The sequence below is a fragment of the Stigmatopora argus genome, chromosome 24 (genome assembly GCF_051989625.1).
Source record: "Stigmatopora argus isolate UIUO_Sarg chromosome 24, RoL_Sarg_1.0, whole genome shotgun sequence".
NCBI lineage: Eukaryota > Metazoa > Chordata > Actinopteri > Syngnathiformes > Syngnathidae > Stigmatopora > Stigmatopora argus.
The window spans coordinates 2401526-2415777 of NC_135410.1; the positions used below are offsets into that span (position 1 = coordinate 2401526).

The 14252-nt window shown below is 40.5% G+C and overlaps 2 protein-coding genes across 2 annotated transcripts; one reads left to right on the forward strand and one right to left on the reverse strand.

Annotated features, from left to right (window-relative positions):
* The first annotated feature begins 3602 nt into the window (after positions 1-3602).
* Positions 3603-5200, forward strand: foxq1b (forkhead box Q1b). The gene has a single exon (XM_077594707.1). It carries the CDS (start codon positions 3735-3737, stop codon positions 4587-4589), a length of 855 nt encoding a protein of 284 aa, XP_077450833.1. The 5' UTR covers positions 3603-3734; the 3' UTR covers positions 4590-5200.
* Positions 5201-9542: 4342 nt separating this feature from the next.
* LOC144069399 (uncharacterized) lies at positions 9543-11701 on the reverse strand. The gene is made up of 3 exons (XM_077594788.1): positions 11354-11701; positions 10327-10956; positions 9543-10192 (listed from the first exon to the last, which is right to left on the reverse strand). The coding sequence occupies exons 2-3, from the start codon at positions 10951-10953 to the stop codon at positions 9749-9751; spliced, it is 1071 nt and encodes a 356-aa protein (XP_077450914.1). The 5' UTR covers positions 10954-10956; positions 11354-11701; the 3' UTR covers positions 9543-9748.
* Between the last annotated feature and the right edge of the window lie 2551 nt (positions 11702-14252).

Below are 14252 nucleotides of genomic sequence, written 5' to 3' on the forward strand. Positions count from 1 at the left end.
TTCTTTTTCTTCTGCCATCATGTAAAGAAAAGTTATGGAAACAAGGTTGGATGCATTTTATTGGACACACTTTTCACAGAAAATAATTATTATTTTGTATAAAGTGTTTATTAAAACAAATGGACCTACAGTTAAAATAGTCTCCAAAATGGACATTGAAATTTCATTTTAACTGTTTTATTTGAGATTCAATTTCATCCTTATGGTCACAGAACAAGAAAAAATGGTCTTTTAGTGTATTTAAGCAAACTTAAAATAGTAACATGAAGTTGCCAAGTGACTGCAGTATAGTATACACTTTTTTCATGGTCAGATTTCAATGTTGGCACGCAAAGTGCTACCTATCATTATCAAGTCATGGTTTTCTTTAACAACACGTAACAATAATTCATCATGTTTCCGGTGATTCAGGTGCCCTTCATGGCAGCTGAGGGGTTAGTGTATCAACCTCACAGTTCTGGGGTCCTGGGTCCGAATCCAGGTCACTCCACCTGTGTGGAGTTTGCATGTTCTGCGTGGGTTTTCTCTGAGTATTCCGTGTTCTTCCCACATTCCAAAAACATTAACGGTAGGCTGGTTGGACCTTCTGGTTGTCCGTCTGCTTGTGCCCTGCGATCGGCCGGCCACCGATACAGTCTCCACTGCCTCTGGCCCGAAGTCAGCTGGGATAGGCTCCGGCACCCCCCGCAACTCTAGTGAGGATAAAGTGGTTCAGAAAATGAATGAATTATTCTATATATCCATTTAAAAGACCTATAACCCCCAGGATTTCTCCACTATACATGAGAGAGAGAGAGAGAGAGAGAGAGAGAGAGAGAGAGAGAGAGAGAGAGAGAGAGAGAGGCAGAGGGAGATAGAGAGGAGAGAGAGAGAGAGAGAGAGAGAGAGAGAGAGGGAGAGAGAGAGAGAGGTATGAGTGTGATCATGAATGGTTGTCCGTCTCCTCGTGCACCCCTCGCGAGGATATAGCGGTTCAGAAAATGAATGAATGAATCATTCAGGTGCATTTCTCTACAATGAGAACTGCATTTTAAGAACTTTTGGAGTCTTTACTGTGAACATGTCTATTTGATTATAGGAACTGTTATTGTATAAGCACAACAAAGCTGTCAGCTCCTGGGGGGCAATTATATTAATTACATTTCGAGTAATAAGCAAGATAATATGAAAATGCATTTTCTACTTGCACTAAACAAACGAAAGAAGAATTTTCCACTTTGGCACATATATATGCCCATACAGTGTGCCACACAAACATATACACCAACTAACGTTTAACAAAAAAATTAAAGGAATTCATGCGTTTGCCGAAGTTGACTATGAAGGAGAAGGCACTTCGATTGTACCTCATCTATAGGTCCCAATAGGGCATGTTTACCATCTGAGTATTTGCCAAAGACTAAATATGCTGCAGGGAATCTTGGGAATCTCAGCTACGCAGGACATTGTGTTGCTGTTGTTGTCCGCCATGCTCTCACACAGTTTGTACTTTGTTTATACAAAGACATAGGGGTTGGACACTTCAATCAAAGAGAAGATAACTAAGCAAAGATCCAGGTGAGAAGTGATCCAGAAACATGCAGGCAAGATGTAGCGTGTGAGCACAAACCGCAACAAAGGCAGGGTTATTTTTGGAGTATTGAAGTATTTACCCAATACATTTACATTGCTGGAATTTCACTCATGTGAACGGATTGACAAGTTGTCTACTCCTGTTCATAAGAGACACCTTAAATTTCACCACAGGAGCTAAAACAACAATGCGCCAAATTTAACAGATATTTGTTATGAGGCTGGTGTGAGAGCTGAGCTGGTGCTTTCAGACCTTGTTGACTTTCCATTTGTATCACTTTCATAATGTCAAAGTATAATCTTTCACTGTGTAATATTTCCTTTCTACTCTGATTGTGAATAAAAAACAGACATGTTTGTTACCGCTTATTGCATTCACTTCGATACAGGTTTTCAGACCTATCTTGGCTGACCGCCTTGAATATACATAACTCAAAAGCATAATAGCTCACATAATGTGTTTCTTGTTTCTCCCGGTTGATAAAATTCTGATGCTATACTGATGAACTAAAATTAAATGACATTCAAAGGAAATGTTAAGGAAGAACGCTATTATTTTCATGTTTTATAGATCAACTCAATGTACACAAAAGGTCAAAAATCACCCATCTGTTGCCTGCGAATAATTAGCTGATTCTGTTTCATCATAGACAAAATTTGGATGTTGAGTGTCCTCAATTCATGAGAATCACTGCCATTTACAGAGGACAACAAGCTATTTGGTACATTTACATGTGTTGGTGAAATTTAGTCATTAGTTTGCTAAAAAGTCTGTTCTCTATCCCCCAAAAGGACTCAGCGTATTTGAGAAATGAGTGTCATGATATTGAACTTTTAGTAAGTTGTAAGTCCCAGTGAAGTCCAAGCAATTCACTAAGACAGACTCATGATTATCATTGGCCGGAGGCAAAGCTCGTAATTCACTTCAGCCATTTAGTAATCTCTAGTCCTGCTGAAAGACGTTGGCAAAAAAAGAGTTACAAACTTGGATGAGTACAATATTTGGTTTACAGGTGTGGCTCTACATATACATCATGTCATTTTCTGAACCGCATTATCCTCAGTAGGGTCCCGGGGGGTGCTGGAGGCCATCCCAGCTGACTCCCGGCCAGAGGCGGGGGACACCCTGAATTGGTGGCCAGCCGATCGCAGGGCACAAGGAGACGGACAACCATCCACACTCCACCCATTCGTAGGGGCAATTTAGAGTGTCCAATCAGCCTATCATGCATGTCTTTGGAATGTGGGAGGAAACCGGAGTACCCGGAGGAAACCCACGCAGGCCCGGGGAGAACATGCAAACTCCACACAGGTGGACGTGACCTGGATTTTAACCCAGGACCCCAGAGCTGTGAGGCCGACGCACTAACCACTCACTCCACCAGGTCAGGTAAAGCCTACTATGCATGTTTTTGGAATGTGGGAGGAAACCGGAGTGCCCGGAGGTCGACGGATGGATGGATGGATGGATGGATGGATGGATGGATGGATGGATGGATGGATGGATGGATGGATGGATGGATGGATGGATGGACGAACGAATAATTAGGAAATCTCATTTACAATTAATGCAGAATACAGTAATGTAGTACTGTTGAAGCTCCCGAGTTGTAATTCTGGAGCCCTCATCTTTTCATGGGATTGTTTTTAGCTTGGTTTATTTAATCAGTTAGGGTATTAAAAATATCTAACCCAGTTCATGGTGAACCCATGTGACCCTTGTAAGTTAATATTACATGTAATGGAGGGAAGAATATCGTTTTATTTAGATTCTGAAAGGAAACTCAATTTTTAATAAAAAAAATGTACGTGTTACAATGTTGATCACTGTGCATAATATTAGGTTACAAAGGGAAGGATCAGTGATGGTGTTTTCCCTCTGTGGCGTAACACAGTAGCACCCAATTGTAAACATTGCACTTCACTCAAGCGGCCTGTGTACAAAGTGGAAGCTCCGCCCCTGGGACGTCCTTTGCAGGGCCATTATATTAATAGCAACACGGCGTGTCTCCCTCCGGAGACACATCTGTTTAGCGCTGAGCAGACAGAGGCGCTCTAGGCACACATACTATACAGGGAGAGACAGACAGCCTGCTGCTGGGACCATCCCACGTGCACACCACAAAAAGCAACAAGAGAAGCTGCAAGTGAGGTGATCAAACATGAAACTTGAAGTTTTCTCCGCGCTCCACTTCGCTCAGAAGCCACTGGAGTTGTGCGTGGACGCAGATGCAGGGATCCCCTCTCCCGTATCAGGAGATGAGCTGGGGTCTGACGGAGACTGCGTGGCCAACAGTCCGCCACCCGCGACCACAGGCGTCGACCTGAGCAAGGGGAAACCTTACAGCCGCAGGCCAAAGCCTCCTTACTCCTACATCGCCCTCATCGCCATGGCCATCCGGGAGTCCGGCAGCGGCCGCCTCACGCTGGCGGAAATCAACGACTATCTGATGAAAAAGTTCCCCTTCTTCCGAGGCACTTACACCGGTTGGAGGAACTCGGTGCGCCACAACCTGTCACTCAATGACTGCTTCCTCAAAGTGCTGCGGGACCCATCCAGACCTTGGGGCAAGGACAACTACTGGATGCTCAACCCCCACAGTGAGTACACCTTCGCCGATGGAGTCTTCCGCCGTAGGAGGAAGCGCATCGCCAAGAGGTCTCTGAAGAGCCAGGAGATTCCGGATGTCACGGGAGAGGTCACCCGCCTCCTCGCCCCGGCCGAGGAGAGGGTGGGGGTCAAGTTCTCCAGCTCTTTCACCATCGACAGCATCCTCGACAAGCCCTTCAAACGCAGGGAAGACGACTACCTGCACGTAAAAGCACACGGGCTGTTCTGGCCCTACGCTATGAACTACCCGGTGCACCATCCCGTGAGCTACCTGGCCGGCAGCACCGAGTTTGAAGGGGATGCACTCACGTACCTCCCTCACAAAGCACCGGGGACCACAACCCCTCACGCTCTCATAACGCCCCCCAAAGCGGGAAGCTTCCTTATAGCCTCCTTGCTCTCATAAGGACATTCACTTATTTGGCAAAATATGCACTTTTGCTTGAGCCTGCTTAGTTACAAGCGTTTCTTTTTTGAGACAACCACGTTCATACAGTTGTGTCTTCTTCACCAGTGGGAAAATTGTGTTGCCATTGTAGACTAGTGTATCCCAGGACATTTCACTTGCGTGCGTTTGTGCGTGCGTGTGTGTTTATTTCTTTTTATAGTTCACTCATTCATTCATTCATCTTCCATACGGGCATCCTCGAAAGGGTTGCAGGGATTGCCGGAGCCTAACCCAGCCGACTTCGGGCGAAAGGCAGACTACACCCTAGACTGGTCGCCAGTCAGCCGTAGGGCACACAGAGAGACAGACAACCATCCACACTCACAGTCATACCGCCACCAGTGGGAATTGACCCCGCACCTGCCCACACCGTAGTCAGGCGACTGAACCTCTACGCCACGAGGCTGCTCTTTTTGTAGTGCATTTGTTATCTCTGCTCTATCTGTGATGGTGGCCAAGAGCCGTTGTATGCAATGTATATATTTATATGTTCATAGCTTGTTCGAACTACTGTATTGTAAGATAATGTATACATCCGCCAAATAAATGACTGAGCTGCAGGAGAATCACGTATTTCTCACCTATTTCGTTATTCGCAGTTTCTGGGTGTGATGACAAGTAGGCTTTTTTGTTGTTGGTATTGACGACAGGGCCTATGTCCGATTATTATTATTATTATTATTATTATTATTATTATTATTATTATTATTATTATTATTAGTTGCACTAGAATCTCATGGGAGAACAGATGTTTACTTTGTCAAGAACTAGCGCATGCCTGTTATTTAAATGAATAAGGTAAACAATGAGACTGTCATTTTAAAATGTTATTTTGTTTATTTTAAGGATGGCTCCACTAAGGTATGGATGACAGAATTTTGTTTCTTGTAAAAACACCCCTTTTGTTTGTCTGAAAGACAGTATATATGGTAAATGTTGGTGTCATTTCAAAATGTCTTTGTTTTAAGAACAGTCAAGAACTGTTTGATTGTAGGTTTAAAATATATCAATATAAATGTATAACCAGTCTGTGGGGTTAATGAAAAATATCCAAATCAAATGATGATAAATTTAACACTTAAAATAACACTGAAGTGATATGTTTACTTAATTATTACATCGTGAGATACATTCATTATTATTTATGATAATATGACACGTCTGCAAATATTTTTAAAATATTTCAGATGCTTCACCCAAACCCTTTTAAAATTCAATACAGGATTTGGAACTTGATACAAATCTTATCTTAATTATCTTTATTTTATCTAATCCATTCATTCATTCATCTTTAATACCGCCTATCCTTGAAAGGGTTGCAGGGGTTGATGGAGCCTAACCCAGCTGTCTTCATGCGAAAGGCAGACTATACCCTAGACTGGTCGCTAGTCAGTCATAGGGCACACAGAGAGACAAACGACCATCCGCACTCCCAATCACACCGCCACCAGCGGGAATCGAGTCGGCGCCTTCCTGCACTGAAGTCAGGTGAGTGAACCTCTACACCAGGAGACGGGGATTATTTAATGCAGTGTTCTAGATATTGTGCACATCAGACTAATGTTACAATGTGATGGATAAAAGAGCAGCATTACTGATGTATGTAGGTTAGACTCCAGTTGCTCTCCGCGGTCCTGAAACCCCGTCAAACCTGCACCCCAAATATAGGAACATGCATCAAGCCTAAACAATATTCAGCAATGATAATGCTTTTTTCGGTTCTGTTTCTTCAACAGGAAGGCAATTCCAAAGTAAATTGTATTATTACAAAAATGTGTGTCATACATAAATTAGGATTACGTTTACGGTATCAATGAGATTTCCTTTTCCCTCTATATCAGGAGTCGGGGATCGTTTTCACGAAGACAGCTATAAACAATTCATATTTTCTAATGTTCTTCCTTGAAAGCCATACTCCGAATTTAAAAGTCAAAATACATGTAAATGGGTGTCTTTTTTTGTAATTCCACCCATTTTAAAGTGGAAAAGCTGAATACTTTTGACAACATTCTGCAGTTGCTAATCAATGGGAGAATGCATTCCAGAAGAGTCTAATCCAAAAAAGAGGATTAAAACCGCTCTAGACATAATATCTCAGCTCTGTCACCAGCGGTTTCCGTTTTTTAGCTCACAGGTTAGCAAAGAGCCAGATGCACCCATCAAAAGAGCCACATGTGGCTGCCGAGCCATAGGTTTCCTTAACAATGCACAAAAAAATGAAATTACTTTTGTAACTGAACTTGGCGAATTACTTTAATTATTCACATAAAGTAAATTTCTAAATGTATTTAATTTTCAAGCACCCCTCTTGCAAAAAACAAAAACAGAACAAAACCGTTGTTGTACTTGTTGGTGAATACGGTTCATCAATCGCATCTATTTTGCCTCCAACACAGCAGGTGACAGGTGAGACTTACTGTTTCAAGGCCAATGCTGCAACCTGCAGGTGAAATGAAAGAATAAAAAACCTGTGAATTAGCCACGTGGCCTTTAATTGATTTATGGGTGGTCATGATATCCTGCAGTATTTGCGAAATAAGTTATAACCCTTAAGTTAGAAACAGCTTTAAGGCACAGCAGGACTCAGAAAACCACATTTTAAAAGCAGGCACAATTTTAGACAGTCAAGTCTAAACAATGTGTCATTTTGGCAGCGGTGGTCCGTGAATTTTCTAGCGATGCCTTCAGCTGTCGGAATCAATCCAACCCTCAAAAACTATTTTATTGCTATAAAACCTCTACTGCAGCTACAGCTTGCTACACATAAAACAATCATCAATAATAACCTCATACAATTGAAATATTATTTAGGAATATAGCCATATTTTACTCACCAAAAATCATTTTTACCTGTACACAATATCCATCCTCCTTCTTTTCTATCGCCATCGAAGCTAATGCTGAAAGTCGAGCCTATCCTGTCGTATTTCTGGCAAACGTTTTTATTCGATTTAGTGCTGAAAATGTTCGTTCCCGGTTGTGACAGGCTTGCTAGCTTTGGAGTTGTCCGACCTTTCTTAATGATGTCCAGGTTTTTTTCTTGAAAAGTCCGTCTTGAAAATGGCTTTGACAGTAAATGTGCAAAAAAATCAATTTCTTCCCCTCCTTCAGCCATTGCGGGTTGATAAAACCACTATTAAATCAACACAACAATATATTTGCTTGTGCAGATCGTTCCAGATACAGTTTGGTAGCTCTAGCTAGTCCACTCTTTCACTAGCCAATCTTAGTTGGTGAAAGCGATGACGTATCCCTACGCCTGCGAGAAGGCAATTCTGATTGGTAAAAGCATCAGTCTTATCGACGCTTGTTTAATGCAGGAGAGCCTACAGAACTGATTGTGAAGGCCTTGAGGCAGATTTCTGACCCTGGTAACAAATAATGGCTGAAATGTGATTGGTTAAATGCTTCAATATGAAAACACACATCTGGAAGCAGTGCAAACAGGGGGAAAGTAATGAAAGGAAGCTAACAGACAATTTGGAATTATTTAATAAGTATTCATGGACAAAATATAATTAACATCAGTCTGTGATTCAGATATTTCTTTGGCCAGCAGAGAAGGCCTTGAAGGCCCTGACGGCACAACACTGCATTTTGGCAAGATGAACCACGTACGACCTCCTGCAAGCAAAGAGTGGCAATTCCAAAGTATACAGGGAAGTATTTATTTAAAATGAAATAAACAAATAAATCCTCAAACAGCGATCTTTTACAAAAAAACTTATATATTAACTCTACATTGTTAATGTTGATTTCAACATAAAATGAAATAAATTTACTGTATTGAAATCAAATCAAATAATTGTTTACTGTTCCAATGACAATGGTTGAATGAGTTCAAATTGGTCTTTAAATACAAGCAAATCGTATACAAAAATCTAGCCAAAACATTTTAACCAACTCCGTGAGCCCTTCTGCGTCTCTATTCCGGACTGCATTACAAAGATAAACGTGGTGTCCAACTCCATATATGTATCCAACATGCGCTATCACAAGCTCATCTATGGGCCATATAAAAACTGAATGGGAAGAAAAACAGCTTCTAGAACAAAGATTCTCTGTGAAAGCCAAAGCATACTGATCACGACGGGGGTTTGGCTATTTTGATGACGCAGAAAATTTGTGGGGCCACTGCGCTGTGTGTCGTATACAGTGGGAAATAATTTTATCCGCACATCCTTTGTTTCCGCAAAAGCTGTTTGTTTCCCAAAAAATCTGACAGACCTTATAAAATATTCCTGGCAAAGATTTTTTTCAAGCGCGGCATATAATTCACACACACGCGCACACACGCACACACACACACGCGCACACGTGCGCACAAGCACACAAACGCACACGCGTGCACACGCGCGCGCACACACAAATAAGAAATATTAACTACTGCGGGTCTACAGTATATGGGTCATTTTCACATAATTCAGCAAATAACGGTAAAGACACTTTCAGAAAATGAATAATTTACAAAATGCAATTCAAGCATTCTGATTATCTCTAATTAGCAACACTAGCACTGCCTGGAAATATCTTAGCTGGAACTTTAATGAAAACATAATTAATTAAAATTTAAAAAATATGGATTGGTCTTTCCCGTTATTCCAAAAACGGTAAAGACCAAGCATAACGGAAAAGACAGTATGGTGAAACTTCAGTCTATGTCAGGGAAAAACTAAGACCTTTATGTGTTTTGTTGTGGGTATCAGTAGTGTGGAAAAGGCCATTAAGAACTAGTGGCAATTATATAAAGTACTCTTAGTTGCAATTTCAGTAAAATGATGGTAACAGTGTACCCCAGCCCTTATATTGGGATATCTGCCGGGGAAACTTTGAAGTCAAATTCAATAAAAAAAATTTGTTTTTTTTTTTCTTTTTTCTTAAAGCCCTGCAAAAATAAAATATACACATTGATTAATATCTGTAAACTTTATTGTAATACAACTCGAACACATATATACGGTCTTACGGAAGAAATTGTAAATACAGATTTACTGTCAACAACATGAAATTGTCTTAAAGCCTAAACATCTTAAGCTAATACTGACAAATGATAAAGAAGTTGCCAATATAATCAAAGTTAGCAATGATCAAATGATAGGATACTTGAGTGCACAATCTTAACAGTTGTAGTTCCCTAGGTCTACATCAAAAACATGCTGCTTTCCAGTGCGTGAGGTTCCTCCTGTTGTTGTAGGAGGTGGCAATCTCATAACAATATTGTCTATGTGTATGTCATCCAAGTCATCCATTTCAGGATACACAAACAAAGGTTTTTTCATAACACTGGACTTGCGACGCATAAATTGCACCAGAGCTTCATCATCTTCATCAAAGTTTTGAATGATCTTTCCCACAAAATGTTGAACGGACTTTTTCCCGCAATACTTCACAAGAACAAAATCACCTAACTTCAGATTTGTGGTACTGACTTCATCTTCGATAGGAAAGATTTCAGTAGATTCTTCCAGGCTGTCATAATCAGAGAGTGCTGCCTTATTAGCGAAGGGCCTGATCTGGACAGGTGACAAATGTTCTCTGTCACAAGATACTGATGCTCCATGCTGAAAGAAAGCACAAATCATTATATATTATTATATTCACGTCAAATTGGTACAGTATTGACAAGAGACAAGGTGATTGAATTAAGCTGTTACATAGCCTTTCTTTCATTTTGTCGCTTTTTGCTGGCTAGTACCTTTGCTTTGAGATCATCTTTGATAGCATAGCAGAATGTTAGCTCCTTCCTTATCCTGTTGTTATTCCCGCTGGAAAGGAGGGAATATGCCTTCGATGCTGGAGAATCGCTGATCACGTTAACACTCAACTGCTGAGCATTCTGCATTCTGCTGATCTTTCTTTTCAATTTCCGTATTTCAGTTTGATATTGCTTGATCTGAGCATTATTCTTGGTAATTGTTCTGTATGCTTTGCGGTCCCGGGCTTGCGTCTTTCTCCTGCCAGCTTTCTTTTGTGTTGATGGTTGCGATGGTCCTGGTTGTGGTTCACCAAATTCATCAGCATCTGGGCTAGGTGGGGGAGTGCTTGGCAGATCCTCTTCCAGTTGTTGGAATTTCTTGCTCCTTTGCTTTCGTTGGTTGAGCTTCCATTTTCTTCTCAGTTGCCTTTGCTCCCTCTCTGAAAGCTTGTGAATATTTGGAATCTTTCCTTGTGCCTTTCTTTTCTGATATCGTTCCCTTTCTTTCTCTAAATATTTGTGATAGGCTCCAGGGTCATTTTTAATCTTCTCCCTGCATTTGCGCATCGCTGCAGCATTAGATTTTTTCGCAGGTGGCTTACCGCCTTTTTTCTTAAATGGATTCATGTTCTGGAAATTTTACAAATCAAAGCAGGAATTAGTATACACATAAACATAGCATAACATGTTAGCGTCATCTCTACATATCTGTTGTATATTTAAAAATATGTATTTCATCTCTACATATCTATTGTATACACCTTTTCTACTTAGTCTTTCCCGTTATATGATACGTCTTTCCCGTTATAACGGTAAAGACAAAATTTATTAACGGTAAAGACACAACATTCCACCTCAGCCTTTGACATTGGTAGATGGTATTTCTTGGCACTCAGTAAATGATAGTGTTCTGCATGCATACACCATGCCCAGTTCATTAAAAAGCAAAGTAATTATGTTCACCAAGTTTTTAGGACATCGGTAAAGACATGGAATTGTTACGACATTTCACAGGTATGGTCCTTACCTTGGTTTTAGTTTCATTCTCATGGCTTCTGCTTAGCTGGCGTTGACAATATGGCTGACAACATCCTGGTACTTCTCCCACACCAGCCACCTGGTGTATTTACTGTGAATTTTTTGGTGTATTTCTCATGTGATAACGGTAAAGACACACTAACTGATATGAAAGGTACATCAGTAAAACTGTTTGCAGTTGCAATTCTTTTGCATTTTTCTCAAAGACAACTTGAGTGAAAATACTATTGAAACAAATCTAAACAACACATTCTAAATAGAGACAAACAAATAAATCATAACCCGACTTTTCATTCCTATAAACTGTGACACTAGATTCTGGACATCTAACGGAGTGGACAAATTCAACATAAACTGGCTCTCAATGTATTTGTGTCTCAAATAGATTTCTCTTAAAATTGGTGCCAAATGTAGTATAATATGTGGCAAACAAAGCAGTAGTAATTAATTTTTATAACTTTGTAACACATAAAGGGAAAGTCCAGGGCCATATCTTTACCGTTATTTGCTGAATTATGTGAAAATGACCCATATACAGACGCTCCCCTACTTACGAACAGTGTTCCCTCTAAGCTGCGCGCGTGCGCAATTGCGCACTACTCTCGTCTTCTCTGCGCAGCAGCAATCATATGGCGCGCAGTAAAAAAAAAAAAAAAATCGGATTTTTTTTTTTTTTTTTTTTTTTTTTTTTACCCCTTTCCCCATGATGGCGCCGTTTAAGCGGCAGCCAGTGGCAGTAGCTCTGTCCACTTATGTTTTTCGTGTTTTACAGCATGTTTTACATGAAAAATTAGAGGGAACATTGACATGCACCTGCTTGTGGCAGGTGTGATACTGGTGTGCCCATAGCGAGCAATGATGATGTCGTGACCGGATGATTCGCCTAAAGACGTTTCGCCGACGGACGTTTGACAGACAGACAGGTCGCCGAATGGACGTTCCGCCGAACGTTCATTCGGCGACCTGCCCGTCTGTCAAATGTCCGTCGGCGAAACGTCTTTAGGCGAATCATCCGAGTACCGATGATGTCGCTCACACTGGTACTCGGTGCGCTCAGGGAGGTTGACTTTCTGCTCAGACCAACGAAAAATTAGAGGGAACATTGCTTACGAACGCAATTGGTTCCGAGCGATTGTTCATAAGTTGAATTTGTTTGTAAGTTGATTCAGTGCTATATTTTGTATTATAATTTATGTTTAAGGCCGATATAAGTATATTGAAGGTTTATATAAGTGCATTTGTATGTTTAAGGCTTGTATAAGTAACACGCATTGGTTTGTACTGAAGAAAAAAAACATTTAATAAAATGGAGAGAATATGTACAGTACTGAAGAGAGAGAGAGAGATTTATGTATTAGAAACTGGCCAAAAGAAGCGACCTAATGACAATTGCACAGTTTTCTTCTTTTTTTCATCATAAATGATGCGCTAACACTGTATGGCATCATTCAATTGATTTGCAAACTTTGTACAACGTTCAATATTTGGGTCCTGCTGCTCGATCTTTCTGTTTATAAATGGTACTGAATGTGCAACGCTCACCACTCTCACGCGCATCAAGCTTCGTTATTATTGCCACTCGTTTAAAATGAAATGGCTTGCCTCTTCCTTGCAACTCCCTCAATAGAAGCCTTTAGCTTTTTACCAACCATATTCAATATTGGATGCATGAGATATTTAATGATACAAATGAAAAAGGTTCTTTGCACACTGGAGATACATTCACGCACTTCCGCATTGCAACGAAGAAGAAGGTAGATGCTGGGTGAGCTGAGCTCTCACAGCGCCAGGCGTCGGTATTAGCGGCGGAAAGAAGTACTACTCCGAAAAAGGCGAAATACAAAATTGGACTTGCGAACATTTTTGGACTTAAACGCAATTTGCAGACATGTTCGTATGTACCGTTGTTCGTAAGTTGAATGTTCGTAAGTAGGGGAGCGTCTGTATATATATATATATATATATATATATATATATATATATATATATATATATATATATATATATATATACGTATATATATATATATATATATATATATATATATATATCAGTGGCGGGCGGTGCATTTTCTGGTAGCGCCTTCAACGTATCAATCCAACCCTCAAAAACTATTTTATGGCTATAAAACCTCTACTGCAGCTACAGCTGCGACACATAAAAAATAATCAATAAATTAATGCACAAAAATGGGGTAAAATCCACTTCCTAGCAGCATTTCATGATTAAATACAAATACTGGAGCTGTTCAGACATTAAAACCAGGCCAGGGGATGATTTTCCCGGGAAAAGACAGCGATGAACGTCAATGGCATACGGGCAAACATTGCCCGAGAATGGGGTAAAATCCAGCCGAAAACAGCATTTATTGATTAAATACAAATACTGGAGCTTTTTAGACATCAGAACCGGGCCCAGAGTATAATTTCCCCGGTAAAAAGACAGCGATGAACGTCGATATGTCCATACGTGAAATGACAAAAAAATGCACTAAAATTAGGTAAAATCCACTTCCTAGCAGCATTTATTGATTGAATACAAATACTGGAGCTTTTGAGACATTACAACCAGGCCAGGGGGGTGATTTTTCCCGGGAAAAGACAGCGATGGACGTCAATGGTGAAACGCCAAAAATTAAACTGGGGTAAAATCCACTTCCTAGCAGCATTTTGTGATTAAATACAAACACTGGAGCTTTTCAGATATCACAACTTGGCCCACAATTGAAATATTATTTAGGAATATAGCCATATTTGTAATTTTACTCACCAAAAATCCTTTTTACACAATATCCATCCTCCTTTCTTTCTTCCTTCTTTCCTATCGCAATCAAAGCTAATGATGAAAGTCGAGCCTGTCCTGTCATATTTCCTGCATAGTCCGTTTTG

Bases quoted from the DNA above. Each gene is read 5' to 3' on its own strand.
- foxq1b (XM_077594707.1), top strand. From the start codon at position 3,735: ATGAAACTTGAAGTTTTCTCCGCGCTCCACTTCGCTCAGAAGCCACTG.
- LOC144069399 (XM_077594788.1), bottom strand. From the start codon at position 10,953: ATGAATCCATTTAAGAAAAAAGGCGGTAAGCCACCTGCGAAAAAATCT. The intron at 10,193-10,326 runs GTACTAGCCAGC...GCTTTCTTTCAG, and splicing joins AAGATGATCTCAAAGCAAAG to CATGGAGCATCAGTATCTTG.